Source organism: Caretta caretta, chromosome 14, assembly GCF_965140235.1.
Source record: "Caretta caretta isolate rCarCar2 chromosome 14, rCarCar1.hap1, whole genome shotgun sequence".
In the NCBI taxonomy this organism is placed as follows: Eukaryota; Metazoa; Chordata; order Testudines; family Cheloniidae; genus Caretta; species Caretta caretta.
Window position 1 is genome coordinate 7,113,107 of NC_134219.1, and position 19,640 is coordinate 7,132,746.

At 44.7% G+C, this 19,640-nt stretch overlaps 1 protein-coding gene across 6 annotated transcripts in view; it reads right to left on the reverse strand.

Annotated features, from left to right (window-relative positions):
- Nucleotides 1–9: 9 nt before the first annotated feature.
- Nucleotides 10–19,640, reverse strand: part of CEP112 (centrosomal protein 112) — a 361,941-nt gene continuing 342,310 nt past the window's right edge. For 5 of the 6 annotated variants that reach the window (XM_048817467.2, XM_048817466.2, XM_048817463.2 and 2 more), the window contains one exon: nt 35–139. In XM_048817467.2, the coding sequence (XP_048673424.2) occupies nt 112–139 (28 nt within the window). In that variant the 3' untranslated portion in view covers nt 35–111. Of the gene's footprint in view, nt 140–19,640 lie in introns of all 6 variants that reach the window. The other variant, XR_007352397.2, reaches the window with a different exon arrangement.

Sequence of the window (19,640 nt, forward strand, 5' to 3'; positions counted from 1 at the left end):
TCTGGTAGGGTTTTTCCGCCTCCCTCCCCCTGAAGTTCCTCAGCAATCTGCCTCTGTCTCTGTGTGTGTATGTGTGAGTGTGTGTGTGTGAGTGCGCGCCTCTCTCTCAAGTCAGCAGGAGATCCTCTGAGCCTCCTTTCTGGAAAAAAAAAAAAGAAAAGAAAAGAGTATTGATCTAATCAAAACCAGATCCACCCAACATCAAAGACAAAAAGTAAACAGGCTTTTCAACTCTTCAGTCAAAAAAAAAAAAAAAAGGCAACGCAGCTATCTACAGTGTTAATCAAAAGTATCAGATATGCTTTTCTGAACTCCCAGCGCACTTTTAACTTCGGGGGGGGGGGCGGCTGGAAAGGAAAAGAATTAACCCTTCACTTACACTGCATATCTAATCACAATTTACAAAACCCGTCTCCAGGGAAGACACCCCTCTTTACAAAACTACAGGTCACCTTCTCCCCTCTCAGTGATAGCATCAGACACACAAACTTGGCTCTGTTCTGCTGTCTGCAGGGTAAACCAGTTTTGCGCACACACAAATCCCCCCCCACCCCCCAATTTTGCCTCTTTTTTGTAGATAACTCAAGGCAGGGAACAAGACGTGCCTTTCTCGGCATCTGGTTTCCATTTTACCCCCCTCTCCTCTCACTCCTTAAAAATTTAGATTATGATCACCAGAAGCCCTTCTAGCACAATGCTGAATGCTGTTTTGGAACGGCACGTTCAGAAAGACTTTTTTTGGGGAAAAAAATCACTACAATGTTTCATTTTAAAAACAGTTCTGACTCATTTCAGAAGTTAACTACAACCTTCCAAAAAAAAAAAAAAAAAACACCAACCACACACCTCCCATGGATTTGGAGAAGTTAAGCATATGCACTTGTTAAAAGTTTGAAAGAGAGAAGAAAAAAAAATCACCAACCCATTTGCCTCCAAAGGCTGACTCACTAGTGACTTTTTTTATTAGAACAAGTTTCCATCATTAGAAGGTAAATGTGAAATTAACTAAATCTGGCTATAGGTTTCAAAAAAAAAGATCAATAAAAAGTAAACACTCACTACACGGTTGCAGAATGATTTTTAAAAGCTTCTCTACAGTTTTAATAAAACCTGCTTCCATCCAATAAAAAGCTGGTTTAATAAGCATGTGAAAGGCTCTCAAACTAATCAGAAAGCGTGAACTGAGTTCCTGGCTTTTTTCTTTGCTGCACAAACCCAAGCAGAAATTCACACACACATAAACAAGCAGTTCAATATGTCACCCCTATTATCATCAGTCTTGCAATATCGAGTCCCGTTTGCAGAAAAGGAAGAGAGAGAGAGAGCCTCCTCCTTGTCTATAATGTACCTGATTGCTGCAGGCATCCCGTGCCTGGGCTCTCATCTCCTCCAAGCTCAGCCCCCTGCTCCCCACCTTAAAGCAAAAATAAATACACCCAACCACCCCTCCTGCAACCAAAAAAGAAAAAAAGAAAAAAAAGAGACCCTCCAAAAATAAAAACTAAAGCAGGGAAGAAACAAATCCAGGAGGCGCCAAGCCCACAAAGGACAATCCTGCCAAATAATAATAAAAAAAACCTGCTCCAGAAATGGCGACGGGCAGAGAAATGAGAGGTTGGAAAGAGATCTTAGAGAGAGAGAGAGAGAGAGAGAGAGTCCTAAGCTACTTGCTTCCTCCGAGTCCTGTGCAACAACTGACCCCTAACTAAGCGTGCAGCGCCTCTTTGGAGTTCACAGGGGGTGCGGAGGGGGTGTGGGAGGGGTATGGAGAAGGAGGGGGGGAAGAGGAGAGAGAGATCTCATTCTCACCACATCCACCTTTAACAAAAATGCATCCTACTATGTCTGCCTCCCTTTCCCCACCATGCCCATAAAATAAAAGCTTCGCCCCTCTGGCAGATAAAAAGGCACCGAGATCTCGATTTTTTGCGACATCATTCAAAAATAAAATAAAACCCACTCCGGTGTCAGCCCAGCCCGGCTTGCCCATAGCTAGCACATAAATAGCTTTCCTTAAAACTTCAAAGCCCCAGCGAAGAGCACATCAAAGCGCCCCGGAGAGGGAGAAGAGCGCGGGGGGGCCGCGCGAGGATCACACATACCTTCTTTTGCAACTTACCATTGATCCCCGTAGTTCTCTCCGCACCGCCGCCGCTCCGTTCCTCCTTAAAACAACCCCCCTCCCGCCCCCCTGCCCTTTCCCACCAAAAGTAGCCGCAGTGTTGCGCCGCTTGCCCCCCCACTCCCCCCTATATTTTCTTCTTCCTCCTCCTCCTCTCTGGCTTTGCAATAGCATCTGAGAGCATTGGCAGAAGCAGGCTGCACGGAATGTGTGAGTAAAAGCAAAAAGAGTTCAGTGTGATCCTCTCCTTCTACCAACCCCCCCCTTTAAAAAAATACAAAAGATCTGATCCCTCCCTCCTTCTCCTGACCCCCCCCCCCTTCTTTCAACTCAGGTCCTGTTTCAAGCAGTCATTCCATGCACCAAATGTCCTCCAGGCTATTCCAACAAACACTGAGCTGTGGGTTTAACTGTGCACATCAAAGTGAAGAACCGAGAGAACGGTCCTGCAAGGGAGATAAGCGCCTTTCTGCAACACCTCCCCCCTCCCCACCACCAAAAAAAAAAAAAAACCAACAACCCCACATCACCCACCCCATACACGCCTCAGCTTCCTGTTGCACCATTGCGCCAGGGACTCCCGTGGCAGCCTGGCACACAGCCGGAGATCATTCTTTTCCAAAGGAGGATTTTATTTTATTTTTTTATTATGTTGCGCTTTTTTTTTAAACGAAAGCTTTTAGACTTGGAATTATTTTTTTTCCCCCATCTCTTGAGTTGTTACTAAGTTGCCAGGACCTTATCAAAGGGAAACAATCTCCAGCCAACTCCCCCAGGCTTTGGAACGTCAGAAGTAAGTGATCCTGCCGCCCCAATCGTGTTATCCCTGCAATGCTCCCGGAGCTGCCGGAGCCTTAAAGGGACAGGCAACCCCCCTTTACCACGGCGGCTGCCGGCTTTAACCCGTTCCACGCTCCGTCAGCCTGCCTACCCCTCCACGCGCTGCGTCTCTGCTTTGCCACCAGCCAGACAGGTATCGGTTGTTCTTGAACTCTCGCCCCCTTGGACAATGTCAACCAACAGCTTATTGCATTTATTTTCCTGGTCACCTTTAGTTCGGGAGGAAACTAAATTTGAAATTTTTCTGCGGTATATATATGTGTATATATAAACTTAAAAAAAAAAACAAAAAAAAAAAACCCTGTTTCTATTAAGAGAAAATGGGTCCGTTTTAATCATCCAAATGCCTGTTTTCAGGCCGCATCCTAATTAAGCAATATCTGATTGTAATATAACTGGCACATAAACTGAACTCTGGCTTAAGCTGTGTTCACATCCCTCCCTCCGCATATGTGAAATATTAAACAGGCACAGAATGGGTTTTTTTAACTTTATACAAAAGGCTTCAATTAGAGATTGGACCCCAAACCTGTATTCCTCATCCAGTCCCCCTTCTCTCCCCCAGGCTTAGCTCTTGCATGACACTTCATCAGGAGGTCTCAACACACTTTATAAAGGGAGGTCAAGTAAATCACGACCCTCATTTTGCAGATGGGGAAAGTAAAACGTACAGGGAGGTAAAGGGACTCACCTAAGGTCACCCAGCAGGCCAGGGATAGAGCTGGGATTAGAACTCACGTCACCTGAGTCCCACATTATAGGCTACACTGACTCCTTTCCCCCCTTACTCAGATATGTTTATTTTGGGGGGAAGGGCAGAACCAGAACACCCCTGTCCTAAGTGGAAGGGCCAGTCCCATTTTCAATGTGAACTTTATTGTTGCAGCTTTTAGTGTATTGAAAAACTTTTCCTGTCCCCATCTAGGTAACACAGAATGCATATTTCAGATTTTTTTTAACAGAATGAACAAAAGCAGGCAAAACTTCCCTCTGCATGGCCAAAACAAGGCAACTGGTGTTTTTTCCTTAATGGCATGAAGAAACTTTGTAATCGGATTTTCCTTGTTATTTTTTAAATTATGATTCAGCCCAGAGGCCCCAAACAGGTTCACTCACAGTGCTTTGTCCCAGTACACACAAAGGCAGAGTCCCTGCACAAAGAGTATATGATGTAAAGTCCTCATCCTTCAAATATTTATGCATGTAAGTAACTTTACTCACGTGAGTAGGCTCAATAGGACTATTCATGTGCACTGAGTTGCATGCATTATTACATGTACTTATTTATTTACAGCAGTGCCCCAGCTCTTAAAAAGGACAGTCCAAGGAGCTCACAATCTAAGGAAAATATGTTATGGTCAGAACGTTCCTATATGCATCAAGGGCTGAATTTTGAAAAGTGCTCAGCCCCCATTTGTTCTCAGTGGAAAAGGCTGAACATCAGACCACTTGATTTAGATGCCAACATTTTTGAAAATGCACGTGTGCAGAGAAGTCAGTGTCTAGAATGGTGACTGCTGCAGGGCAGGGCTGGCACTGCAAGGCAATTAAAAGCAGCACATGGGCTATGCTTTTCAAACACCAGCTTCTTTTTTGTGAATGTAATTTATGACAATCCCTTGGAAATGCAAAAGCTACATGCAACCTGTTATTAGCCTTTCAAACTAACTTTTAACTATAAGACTTGCATCTCTCTCTGCTCTGCATACATTCCCCCTCTCCTCCCCAAAGTATACATAGTGGAGGCAAGGCAAATAGCAATTATGTAGAATTTCCATCAGCCTGTCTCCAGGACCCGGAGTCTGGAGCAGTCTTTCTCGTTTGTTCACCATCAGTGAACGCCACTGGCCAGATGTAAACAGTAACTGGTGCATTTTTGGTTAGGTTTGGGAGTAAGTGGGGGAAATACGATGGAAACAATGCTGCTAATACAGAAACGTACTTTGTCCCTGGAGGGTTCTTTCTTCAAAACGACCTTGGGCTGGATGCCCAGCTAGTGCATATCCACTGAAGACAATGGGGCCAGATCCCCACGGATGTTAGTTGGCATAGCTCCCTTGAAATCAATGGGGCCGGATCCTCAGCTGGTAGCTCCATTGAAGTCAAGAGCCACACCCCCAGCTGGTATAAACAGGGAGCCTCCTGGCTGTGTGCCAATGAATACCTCCTGAGGATCTGGCCGCTTATTTCTGTAAAATCAAAGCTAACCAACGAAGCGTGTCATTGAAGGCCACACTAGGCTTTATGGGCCAGGGGAAAGATTTACATTTCATGCCGTGGTGGGAAAGCTGGTGGAACCCTTAAGTTGTCTCTAATGTTTGGGTTTAATTTACAGACCTGAAGTACCAAGTGCAAGGGGCAAGAAAACATTATAGGCAGGGGACTAGTCAGTGGTGCATATTTTGGGGGCTACAATCAACACGTGGCACTGGGGTATTTGGGGGGGATAATCAGCCTGAGGAGCTCCGGCATTTTCTGTGCGGGGAATAATCAGTGAGTGGGGTGGAGGAATGGGGGTGCCATGAGCGCCACGCGGTGGGGGGGGGGGCGTTTATTTCTGAGTTGGGAATGGATGATTACACACACACCCCTCCCCTCCGTGCCCGTGCATGATACTTTATCTTAGTGCCTCTCTGCAGGTCCGAGGGTGTCAAAGAAAAAACCCTGGGGAGGGGGGGAAGGGGAGGAGCGATCTCCCCCAGGGGGCATGAGGTTTGACAGCTCTAGTTGGATCAGGCAGCTGGTGTGTGTCCCTCGGACACTTCCCATTGGCCCCTCGCCCTCCCCCGGCTTCTCTGATTGGACAGTCAGCGGGGCGAGAGCCACATGCCGGCGATTGATACATTTGCAGTCGGGCGTGCGGGGGAGGCGGGGCTGGCGCTCCCTTTCATGAATGAGTCTGCTCCTGGCAGGTGGGGGGAGGCAGGAAGAGGGTGGGTGCTGGGCGATCCCTTGCGATCGGCGGGGAAACGCAAAGGCCAGCCGCTATAAGCAAAGCGTAAGGTCTGGGTGGGTGGAACCTGGAGGGGCAGAAGTATATATGGGAATCCTGCTCTTCTCTGCAGCCCTGTTGCAGGAGGAGTCCCAGGGGAAGGTGTGTGTGTCCCTGGTTTTAAACATCAAAGAGGCACTGCCCATTTCATCCGTTTAAAAAAAAAAGAAGAAGAAGAAGTAAAGACTGGGAAGCAGTTTGAAATAGTGCACCTACCCCTATGCTCCCCTGTCAATTCTACAATCACACCTGTTTCCTTAAGGGCCTGAGAGAGGTGATATCTTTCATTGGACCAACGTCTATCGGCAAAGCTTCTGAGCTCCACCAAGCTCTGCTTCAGGTGTGGGAAGGGTAAGGAGTATCACAGCTAAATGCAAGGTGGAACAGATTGTTCCTTACGGGCCTGGTTTTCAGAAGGGGAGGGATAGGATACAGAAGGACCTAGACAAATTGGAGGATTGGGCCAAAAGAAATCTGATGAGGTTCAATAAGGATAAGTGCAGAGTCCTGCACTTAGGACGGAAGAACCCAATGCACAGCTACAGACTAGGGACCGAATGGCTAGGCAGCAGTTCTGCGGAAAAGGACCTAGGGGTGACAGTGGACGAGAAGCTGGATATGAGTCAGCAGTGTGCCCTTGTTGCCAAGAAGGCCAATGGCATTTTGGGATGTATAAGTAGGGGCATAGCGAGCAGATCGAGGGACGTGATCGTTCCCCTCTATTCGACATTAGTGAGGCCTCATCTGGAGTACTGTGTCCAGTTTTGGGCCCCACACTTCAAGAAGGATGTGGATAAATTGGAGAGAGTCCAGCGAAGGGCAACAAAAATGATTAGGGGTCTGGAACACATGAGTTATGAGGAGAGGCTGAGGGAGCTGGGATTGTTTAGCCTGCAGAAGAGAAGAATGAGGGGGGATTTGATAGCTGCTTTCAACTACCTGAAAGGGGGTTCCAAAGAGGATGGCTCTAGACTGTTCTCAATGGTAGCAGATGACAGAACGAGGAGTAATGGTCTCAAGCTGCAGTGGGGGAGGTTTAGATTGGATATTAGGAAAAACTTTTTCACTAAGAGGGTGGTGAAACACTGGAATGCGTTACCTAGGGAGGTGGTAGAATCTCCTTCCTTAGAGGTTTTTAAGGTCAGGCTTGACAAAGCCCTGGCTGGGATGATTTAACTGGGAATTGGTCCTGCTTCGAGCAGGGGGTTGGACTAGATGACCTTCTGGGGTCCCTTCCAACCCTTATATTCTATGATTCTAAGTGGTGGGCACCTGACAGCTCCCACTGCCTTCAGCTGGACTTGAGGATGCTCATCGTCTGAAATCAGGCCCTGTGTTAAAGATCCCGCACAAACAATGAAGAAACGGGCAAAGGGCCCAGGCCTGCAAGCACTTACATATATGAGTCGTCCTGTGGAAGACAGCTGCGCTACTCCGCTAAGTTACCTATGTGCTTATGAGTTCGCAGCCCCAGGCCCTAACTGATTATACAGAGGAACCTGAGAAAATTATAGCAAGCGTGGTCAAGCCGCAGAGCAAACTGGAGGGAAAAAAAACAAAAGAAATATATATTTTTTTCTCTAATCTCTTTCACTTAATATTAGATGATAGTTGTGACAATAGTAAGTTAAATTATGCTCATTAAAGTGAGAGTGTCCCTGTAAGAATCTTCCCAGACAAGGCCTGCATCTTTTCCTCTTCCCTTTTATACACTTTAAAAACACGTTTTAGGTTTGCAATATCTGTAACTAATTGTATTGCTAAACAAGCTATTTCCCTTGACCTGTGGTTTTGAGACCTTTGCATGGCTTCCTCCCAGCCCTGACCACCACCTCTTGGAAGATTACAAATAAGTCAATGAAGAGCCCATGTTCCAGTGGCCCTAGGCCTGAGCTATAGGTCCAAGGTACTAAGAGATTGGTGCCTCTTGAAGAGCGCATTTGTTGATTAGCTATCTGCTGGCTGAATCTTGAATAGCACAGGAACCAGGTATCTAACACAGTCACATATTAATATATGCATCTCCTGGGCATCATGGGAGGTGGTTGGTGTCATTTCAATTGAAAACAAAATAAAATTTAAGGGGATTTCCAGTTTTTCCACCCTGGAAGTTGGAGTTCTTCTATCCACAGGGGAGGTACAGCAAGCTTCTCTATGGCTGCCCCACGGTTGTGCTTCAACTCTGAGCTGGAGGAACTCTCTCTACAAGACATGTGGTATTATTATTATTATTTGTTGTGGTTAGTGCTGAGTCATGGATCAAGGCCCCATTGTGCCAGGCACTACAAGCATATAATAAAAAGATGGCCCCTTCCCTGAATCGTTTACAACTCTTGTCTCATTGTCCATTCCAGTGGTGAGATTTTCGATGGGGACACCTGTTGATTAGGGATTAGACTGAGATCACCAAAGTCTTTTCACATAAGACACCAAACAACCATCAGAAGGTAATAAGTAGCTTCTAGATACCTATCTCCTGGACTGACTTTGAACCAGAAATTCGGACATAAAAAGCTCTCTCTCCTATTTACTAACTCTTGTGGTTAAATCATTCACAGGGGAAGAACTGGAGCTCTAAGGTCGTACATGGGTAACATCCATTTAATTATCCAGACTATATACTCTAGTCTGATTGGCTGAAACAGCATCACGTGCTGTACTAGAATTCTGTTCTAGTGGGTTCGAAGCAGTACAAACATCTGAGAGACAAGACACACACCCCCTTTCAAAGAATTCTCCAGGCATCATTTTCACAGTTTAGCTTCTCAAAAATGCAATTTTTGTAAAAGTGTATTTTAAACAAATAGTGGCCATTTTGGTAGACAGCCCTCATGTAATAACGCTGCCCTTGCCCTGGAAATGATACCTGGAGGGTGATACAGCACAGGGGCCAATATACAGTAACACAGACTTGGGGTTTTGTTTTTTTTTTATATCACTTGGCGCTACTTGACCATCATTGTCCTCCAAAACAGTCACCGTGGGCCACATTTGCAAAGAGACAAGCACGCTTTTATGCATGCCCAGTTAGGGACTCAGTTCCCCTCCAACCTCAAGCTGGAATTGGGCTAGATGGGCCAGGTAACTTGGGAAACTCTGAAAGGTTTTACAAACATCTTAGTTACCACATCCCTCTCCCCCTAAAACCTGGACAGTTGGACTCATCATAAAGAAGGTAGCTTGGTGTTAAGGACAAGCCAGAATATTGGAACCTGGGAACAATCCTGCATGAGTCATGCATGATTTGCCACTGTTGGGTAATGTGAACATCCCCAAGTCATGTCGATGAAAACTTTGTAACCTTATAATAAAATATTCTCTCATTATCATCTGTGATGTGTAAACATGCTGGGTACATATACTGCTAGCGTATACTTGGAACTAGACTGATTAAATAAATAGGCAATGATGGGTACAAGTAGAAAACTTCCAGAGTTTCCTTCATCTTTACCAGTATCTGGCATTGTGGAAATCCTTGTTTATAGCCTACAGGAAAGCTTCAATGTTCAGGTAGCTACTACAGCTACCAAGGAAACTGGATATCTTTGATTTTTCCTGTGATTCACCAACCTACAGTTGAATCTGAATTCCCACACTGAACAGATAGCAAAATTAACAATTTATATTCACTTCATAGCACCTTACGTCCTGCATTTTATATAACGCCACAGTGAAAGTGTCATAAAGTGACAAAATGGGCTGTTTAAGCAGTGGCAGCCAAACATTCTAACCCCCTCTGACATTATGGACATGGCATTTACATCTAGGGCAAAGAGCTTGAAATCAGCTTATGGGAAAAAAGGGAATTTTTCCAGCAAGCCTCCTTGGAGCAGAGGGGAAAAAATTTTGTAGGGAAAAATATTGTACTTCTTTAGGAACTCAAGTAGTTGATCAAATCAGGTTTCTTCATCTCTGCTTTCAGTGGTTCTGTGTAATGCTAGCAATGAGGCCAAACAACAGTCAGAGGGCCCATTATAACACAAAAATGTTCTAAACCATTGTGTAAACTTTCCCTAGTTAACTTTCAGACATTTGCTCCATCAATGTCTTCTCTGTCCACAAGGCAGTTGCTTCGTTGGTGTCTCACTCTGAAAGAGATGTCTCCAGGTAGTTGCCTTCCCGCATAAAAGTAGGTCAAATGCCACTAATGCTGAATCTCAAAAGACTACACCAGTGCAGTTCTGGTCAGCTCTCCTAACCATAGTTATTTATGGGTATAGTCAAACTAAGAGATCTAAATTTGGTCGTTTTAAAAAACTGTTTCCACCTTGGAATATCCCTGTCTGTGATGACATATTTGATCAAGCTGCTTCTGGCCTCCTAGAATTTCTAATGCCTTGTTGCATTTCTCAGCTCAAACCTAGCTGAAGCTGTGCACCTGCTCAAGGACAACTTGATTAGTTCAGACACCTCCCAGTATCGTTGGGAGGAGCAGTTTTGTGGATGTTTCGCAAGATGCTAAATTAGACCCTAGCTCTGATTTTCACAAAAGCAATAGAGGACAAATTATTAGCCAGACCCTCATCTGGTTTAAATTGTGTCATTCCGTGATTTACACCGGCTGAGGATCTGGCTCATTTTTGTTTAGAAGAAAACACATAACCAGCATCCTAAGCAATTGCCTTTTATGGCCAGCATTCGTTTTAAGTGTTTTGCACCTTGTGCTTCCTGGAAAGAATAATGATGTGAAGAGCACCACTGCACAATCACATCTTAAGGCTTTGAGAAATAATAATACCTAGGTCTTATATAGCACTTTTCATCCATAGAGCTCAAAGTGCTTCGCAAAGGAAGTCAGTGTGAGAGATATGGCAGCTTCCTGCAATATCTTGGACAACTCTTACTGAATTCAGTTCAACCTTATTGAATTAAGTTTACATACCATTGTGGGCCAGTGATTGTACATAATTCCCTGGAGGATGGAAACCACAGCTTCTCCAGGAATTAAGAACAGTGGAGGGGTGATTAGGCAAATTCACTCAGGTTGTAACACCTCTACAAAGGTACCATCTCCTAGGGAAGCTTGCCTAGACTAGTTCAAACTGGATTCTCCAGAGGCCAACAGACAAAGGGCTTTTGGATAAATAGCCTGAGTTTAAATCATCTCAGGGCTTGCTTTCTGATCCAGTAAACGAAGGAGACCTTCTGTTCAAAAGGGGCCCCAATGATTCTGGGAAAGACTTGGAAAAACTTGATCTATTCATGTGGATGCTTGTTCTGATCTAACAGAAAATGAGTCAAAGGGGGCTGGCAGTTCATAAAAGATGTAATCCTGGAGGCTCAACATGAGGCTATTCCAAGGCAGAGGCACAGGAGGCCAATGTGGCTGCCCAAAGGAGCATATTTGAGCTATCTAAAAACCAAAAGGGATACATACAGGGCATAGAAGTAGGGGCATGTCACCAAGGAAGGTGGGACATAATATACCGGGACTTCAGCAAGGCTTTTGACACAGTCCCACAGGACATTCTGATAAGTTAGCTGGAGAAACGTGGGCTTGGCAGAACTACTATTAAGTGGACACATAATTGGTTAAACAACCGCAAACAAAGAGTAACCATTAATGGAATGATGTCAGATTGGAGGGAGGTCTCAAGTGGGGCTCCACAGGGATCTGTTCGGGGTCCGGTGTTGCGTAACATCTTTATTAATGACCTGGATGGAGGACTAGAGATCAACTTTGCAGAGGTCACAAAGCTAGGGGGCTTACCAACACTTTGGTGGCTAGAGCTAAAATTCAGATTCTGATAAATGGGAGAACTGGGATATACATGATAAAATTAAATTAAACGAAGACAAATGGAAGGCGCTGCACTTCAGGAAGACAAACCAAATGCAGAATGGGGGATAACTGACTTGGCAGCACCACTGCAAGGATCTGGGAGTTGTGGTGGATCCCAACCTCAACATGAGTCAGCAATATGATGCTTTTGCAAAAAAAAAGCAAATACAATTTTAGGTTGCATTAACAGAGGCATAGCATGCTCTACTTGGTGCTGGTTAGGCCTCAGCTGGAGTACTGGGTCCAATTTTGGTCACCAATGTTTAGAAAGGATGTAGAGAAACTGGAAAGGATCCAGAGGCGAGTGACAAAGATGATCAAAGGGATGGAATGCAAGCCATATGAGCAAAGGCTGGAGGAACTGGGTATGTTTAGTTTGAAAAAGATGAGATTAAGGGACAACATGATAGCGGTTTTCAAATACTTGAAAGGCTGCTATAAAAAGATGGAGAAAAGTTGTTCTCTCTTGCCACAGGGGGCGGGAGGGACAAGAGGCACTGGGTTCAAACTACAGCCAGTGATTGTACATAATTCCCTGGAGGATGGAAACCACAGCTTCTCCAGGAATTAAGAACAGTGGAGGGGTGAATAGGCAAATTCACTCAGGTTGTAACACCTCTACAAAGGTACCATCTCCTAGGGAAGCTTGCCTAGACTAGTTCAAACTGGATTCTCCAGAGGCCAACAGACAAAGGGCTTTTGGATAAATAGCCTGAGTTTAAATCATCTCAGGGCTTGCTTTCTGATCCAGTAAACGAAGGAGACCTTCTGTTCAAAAGGGGCCCCAATGATTCTGGGAAAGACTTGGAAAAACTTGATCTATTCATGTGGATGCTTGTTCTGATCTAACAGAAAATGAGTCAAAGGGGGCTGGCAGTTCATAAAAGATGTAATCCTGGAGGCTCAACATGAGGCTATTCCAAGGCAGAGGCACAGGAGGCCAATGTGGCTGCCCAAAGGAGCATATCTGAGCTATCTAAAAACCAAAAGGGATACATACAGGGCATAGAAGTAGGGGCATGTCACCAAGGAAGGTGGGACATAATATACCGGGACTTCAGCAAGGCTTTTGACACAGTCCCACAGGACATTCTGATAAGTTAGCTGGAGAAACGTGGGCTTGGCAGAACTACTATTAAGTGGACACATAATTGGTTAAACAACCGCAAACAAAGAGTAACCATTAATGGAATGATGTCAGATTGGAGGGAGGTCTCAAGTGGGGCTCCACAGGGATCTGTTCGGGGTCCGGTGTTGCGTAACATCTTTATTAATGACCTGGATGGAGGACTAGAGATCAACTTTGCAGAGGTCACAAAGCTAGGGGGCTTACCAACACTTTGGTGGCTAGAGCTAAAATTCAGATTCTGATAAATGGGAGAACTGGGATATACATGATAAAATTAAATTAAACGAAGACAAATGGAAGGCGCTGCACTTCAGGAAGACAAACCAAATGCAGAATGGGGGATAACTGACTTGGCAGCACCACTGCAAGGATCTGGGAGTTGTGGTGGATCCCAACCTCAACATGAGTCAGCAATATGATGCTTTTGCAAAAAAAAAGCAAATACAATTTTAGGTTGCATTAACAGAGGCATAGCATGCTCTACTTGGTGCTGGTTAGGCCTCAGCTGGAGTACTGGGTCCAATTTTGGTCACCAATGTTTAGAAAGGATGTAGAGAAACTGGAAAGGATCCAGAGGCGAGTGACAAAGATGATCAAAGGGATGGAATGCAAGCCATATGAGCAAAGGCTGGAGGAACTGGGTATGTTTAGTTTGAAAAAGATGAGATTAAGGGACAACATGATAGCGGTTTTCAAATACTTGAAAGGCTGCTATAAAAAGATGGAGAAAAGTTGTTCTCTCTTGCCACAGGGGGCGGGAGGGACAAGAGGCACTGGGTTCAAACTACAGCATAGCAGATTTAGATTATATCTCAGGAAACACTTCCTAACTGTAAGAACAGTAGAGCAATGGAACAGACTGCCTAGGGAAGTCGTGGCAGCTTCTTCACTGGAGGTTTTCAAAAGGAGGCTGTATAGCCATCTGTCTTCAATGGTTTAGACACATCAAATCCTGCATCTTTGCAGTGGGTTAGACTAGATGATCCTCGTGGTCCCTTCTAATCCTCTGAGTCTAACAGCTGTTATGAACTTGTGACCACAGAAGGACTGACCACTGTCCAGGCCCTTATTGGAGTTGGGCTGATCTCTGTTAAGCTACGTAGCATGTGTGCAGGTTTTTTCTTTGTTTTAGTATGTTTTCTCTGTAATGCTTTCACCCTAAGAATAAATGTGCTTGCTTAGGAAAAGCTGCATGATAATTTACATCTAATGGATAATTATGCCATTTATAGCCTCTGAGGAGAAGGCAGAGCAGGCCTGACTGTGTAGTCAGACTTGCAGGGGAACTCACGGTGTGGGGGGGGGGGTGTGCTGCGCAGCCTGGAAGAATCCATCAGGAGTAAGAGAGATGCATGTCTCCATCCAAAAGAGGTGACGGCTGAGGAACAGGAAGCCTTCAAGCATGTGCCCTTGCTGGATAGAGGGGGAATATTGGAGCAGTTGCCCTATGCACTGTTGCAAAAAAAGCAAACATCATTCTGGGATGTATTAACAGAAGTGTTGTAAGCAATACACGAGAAGTAATTCTTCTGCTCTACTCCATGCTGATTAGGCCTCAACTGGAGTATCGTGTCTAGTTCTGGAAGCCACATTTCAGGAAAGATGTGGACAAATTGGAGAAAGTCCAGAAAAGAGCAACAAAAATTATTAAAGGTCTAGAAAACATGACCTATGTAGGAAGATTGGAAAAACTGTGTTTGTTTAGTTTGGAGAAGAGAAGACTGAGGGGGACATAACAGTTTTCAAGTACATACAAGGAGGAGGGAGAAGAATTGTTCTTCTTAATCTCTGAGGATAGGACAAGGAGCAATGGCTTTAAATTGCAGCAAGGGAGGTTTAGGTTGGACATTAGGAAAAACTTCCTGTCAGAGTGGTTAAACACTAGAATAAATTGCCTAGGGAGGTTGTGGAGTCTCCATCATTGGAGATTTTTAAGAGCAGGTTAGACAAACACCTATCAGGGATGGTCTACTCTAGATAATACTTAGTCCTGCCACGAGTACAGGGGACTGGACTAGATGACCTCTCAAGTTTCCTTCCAGTCCTATGATTCTATGAACTGTGACAGTGAGTATCATTATCCCCATTTACAGATGGGGAAACTGGGCCACAGGGAGGGTAAGTCACTTGCCCAAGGTCATCCAGCAAAACAATGGTAGTCAAGACTTGAACCAAGGTCTCCTGCATCATAGTCAAGTGGCCATCCACTAGACTACTTCTTCCACCTTAACAGGGTTTTTAAGCCTAGTTCTACTCATGATATTTTATTAAATTTATATTTTATTGATTCCCCCCCACTAAAAATAAGGAGAGAACAAACAAAAAAGACTAAAAGAACAAAAATGGAAAGGGAGGGAAAGGAAATGAAGTAAGTGGGGCAAGAGAGTGGGAAGGACAGTGATATCTTGGTTTCCATCCACTAGGAATTAACCAAAGATTTCTAAACAGTTGTACCAAATGTTTTCAAATTTGCCTGAGGTCCCTTTTCTCTGAAACATTACCTGCTCTTTAGCTGCCAAGTCAGCCAGCTTACTCTACCAAGCTTCTATCCATGGAGGCAGTCTGCTCTTCCAACTAAGCTATATAAGTCATTTAGTTACAAGCCCTGCTCTAGAGAAGTAACTCCATTATCAAAAACAAAGAATGATCGAAGTGAGTGTGTGAAACCAAGCAATGAAACTTGTCCCTACTTGGTATATTTTGTGGGTGTATACAACATAGATAGCTATTATTTCACCATGGAATTTGGTGCTATGTATTTTCTACTAATGAAAAATATTGAAAAGTTGGAGTATATCTATAGCAGCTGTTTTTCTTCCCCTGAAAATGCCTTCTGTTATCCCTGTTGAAGAAGGTGTGATGGGGAGTTCACTCCACATCAGCCTCTGAAGGGGTTAAGGTGGCTAGGTGCACTGGGAAGACAGCCAGACCTAACTGAACAAGAAGCACAGAGGAGTAGGAGTAGGTTGGATTATAAATCCAGGAAGTTTGCCGCAGAAAGAGTCTGCAGTTGCTCTCTGGGCATTGTAGGGAGAGGGAGTATAAGCCCTCTCCACCGCAGAGGAGCTGTGGGGAAAGAAAGCCTGAGAGGACCAGGTAGGAAGAAGCCCAGGGAAATAGCAGCCCAGGGTAGGACTATGCAAACCTTGGCTGCTTGTTGGGCTGGAAGGGAACCCAGTGTAGAGGGTTGGCCTGGGTTTCCCTGTGAGGTAGGGAAAGTGGCAAAGGAGTGTTGGAGACCCCAACTGGACAGCTGAACTGGAAAGACTTTGTTACCCTCGAAGGGGACGACTATATAGTGATGTGGCCGGAGGGCTGAGTTGTGAAGAGAGCGAGAGAAGGGTCACAGCTTGAATAACTGACAGAAGAGGGCACCAGACTGGTTGAGAGCTGATCCTTAGATCAGCCCTAAGGAGGTACCACCTGCAGGACATGAATCAATTCACAGAAGGGCATAGGCTGTGGACAATATAGCCGCACTGTTTGTTGTAAAGTTCATCTTGTTAAGAGAGAAGTAGCTTGGCCTTCCAAGTTCTGCAGTAAACTCAGCACTCCAGCCCTTCATCAAAACACATGAGAGACATAAAGTGCCTGGCACGTCCATCAATCACCAGGTCATTTTATTCTCTATTTAATTAAGTCAAAATCTCTGGAATCAGTTTATGTGTTGTAAATAACCAGTGCCTGGGTTAGACAGGCAGCCACCTGGGGCTGCAGACTCAGAAAGAGCAGCAAAATGAAAGCATCTCCCACCCCACCAAAAAGCCACCAGCACAGGTGCTGGCTTATGGAGTCCTTGCTCTGTCCCCTGTGTGACTCCCCCTTGACCTTTCTCTCCATGATGCCTCCTCTAACCACCTGAAATACTGAGACAGGGCCCAGATGCCTCTGCTGAGCCCCAGGGCTAATAGCATGCCACCTGCTTCCATGGTGTAACATTGAGCATGTTGGCTACCACAGTACATATTGGAAAATTTTAAGCGTACTCTCCTGCCTCTTACTAGCTGGTATGCACAATTACATCCAGCAGCAGGGGGCACAACAGGGAAACTAAGCCTCAGCAGAGGCAAATGCCCCCCAGTTGGGTCATTTCATTGTGCATGTATCTGGAAAGAGTGTGCGACAGAGGGGCACGTGGGAAGGAGAGATGCTCTTCACGAGAGCTGTTTGCATGGCTGCGAGGAGTGTCTACCCTGTTAGGTCAAGGAGAAATGCAGTTGCCTGCCTAGTGAGCTAAAGTCTCTGTTTAGGATGAGAAGTTTTGAGGCTGGAAGGGGAAAGATGAGTGTGCTCCTAGCTGCTGACTGTCTCAGATCCTGTCCATCCTCAGCTCTCTAAACCCTTGTCACCTCGCCTCCAGTGGTGACAAGTATCCTGGCTTTCCTAGGTCCCATAAGGCAGGTCAAAACGCTCCTGCACAATCCCAGTTGTGCCAAGCTTCTCTGTACCTTGTTGTCCCCACCTGACAGAGAGAGAGAGAATGTGTGGGTGTGTGAAAAGGGTAGAACTATTTACTCTTCCCACTTTTGTGAAGTGTATCGGGATCTCTGGATGAAAAAGTGCAGGGTGTGAACCATTATTAAAGAATGGTACATTTCTGCATGAGACTAAAGGAAAAAGAGCAGCCCAGGGAAGAAAAATGACAGTAAAATCTAAACCGAAAAGCTGTGTTATTCACACATGATGTCATATGCACTGTCATATGCTATGCAAGCTTCAGTATTCTGACTGGTGGTCATGTTGATAACAACATCAAAGGCCTGCAAGTAGTTCAACAGAAGTGTTGGGAACAGACTTGATCAAAATAAGAGGAAGGCCCTGTATATAGAAGACATGAGGTTTGCATCGCACATGTGAGCTAATACCTTTGAAGTTATTCCTTCCTTCCTTCCTTCCTTTTTTTTTGGGGGGTGGTGGTGGGGGGAGTTAGTTTCACATCATTAGTTTAATAAGTGCAAACCTGATTATCTGTATGTATACTCTCTCTTTCTCTCTCTCTCTCTCTAAAGCAGTCAGTTTACAAGTGAAGAGCATTAAACATGCAGATAGACATTTACAGCAGAGGAAAAAGGATTATGAAAGAGACTCAAATATAAGAGAAGGAAACACACAACTAGATTTATGGGATTTGAAGTTTGTTTCATAAGCGAACATACCTTTGTTACTGAGTCCTACCAGATAGGTCTGATACATTTTTCTCTTACTATAATCCTTTTAACACTTCCAGCCCCCAACACAGAGACATTTTCCTTGACGTTTTGTTGAAAACATTCCCTGCTATCTGCTCACTCTTGGCCGCATTTTTAGACTTAAAAGGGGCACCGTATCATCATTAAACATTCTATAGCAGCTGATAAAGCACACAAGCCCTTTGCTATCTATTAACATTTTTGAACTGTTTCCTTCACCTGTGTGGAATATTGATTGGAAATGAGGTTTGGGGACAGAATGGGGAACGAAGACATTTGTGACCAAGTTTCCATGATTCATTCATTCATGTACTCCTCCCCCAGACACAGACTAGCTATTTAATACACTTAACCCATTTAACTAGCTTCTTATTTTACAAGTAACTACTATAAGATGAATTCTTCAACCCTTATGACAAACACCACTCAAGTTTTGGCTTCAGTAGGACTATTTGCATAGGTAAGTGCTACTCCACTGGAGAAAGGGGTGCAGAATCGGGCTCTATGCTAATACTAGCTAGCTATGCTACATACTTTCTGTTCACAAGGTAACAACCAGTGACTGAACTCTCCATCTTGGGGCCAAATTTTGCCCTTGAGCGTGTCCACTTGGGTTCCATTGAAGTGATGTGCTCCACATGCATAACCAAGAGCAGAATTTGTTGCTCGCCTGACGTGACCCAAAGGCCTTTGAAGCCAGTGAAAAGATACCCATTGACTTCAACGGGCTTTGGATCAGGCCATATGGCTGCAATGGCAGAGTGGTATCCAGTGATTCTGTTCAACAGGATAAATAACTGAGTCTTGCCTAATTGGTGGCAGGTACTATGAGTTAAACCTTTGGAGACTACAGACATTCCTGGCCACTTTAATTCCTGGAGGATCTTCACTGACTCCAGTGTATTCCCATGAGGCATAATTTTGGCTCTTTGGGTGCAGATGTGCAAAGGAGACTGTCTCTTTGAGTCTGGATCCAGAACAGTTTTAAGCTGGGTTATTGGTTAGGGTTCAGTGCCCACCAAAACCTCACAAGTTGTTTTGGAGAGATTACAGCCCCAACTGGCAACTAGATCATTAGGCCGGGCATCTCGAGTGGAGGAAATCTCATGTAATCAGCGCTTGTGAAATTTCCATCATGTTATGAGGGCTAAAATCATCTGTCTTTGTTAGGTTTCCGATGTATTCAGAACCAGAAAATAGATCCCTAGCTATCTGGATCTGACCTGAAACAAAACCATGAGCACAGTTTCAAATCTGAGGTTTCCCCTTGATATTCAAAGGCGTTTAGATCCACATACCCTGTTCTAACAAGAGGACACCGGATTTTCTGCTATTAAAAATTAATACATTTTTAAAATAAATCTGTGTTCCCATTTTATCCTGACTTAATGGAGCACTTCATGAAACAGCGAGAATTTGGCAAGAGAATTGCAGTAGGAGAGCAATGGCAAGTCTAAAGATCAGAAGGTAAAGGGAATGCCATTGCCAATGAGGGGCAGGAAGGGACTAAGGTAACATTCCATCCTGTTTGTTCATGGAAACAGGAACATATTTTCCATGCATGTTAAGGGAAAGTGTTCTTATGT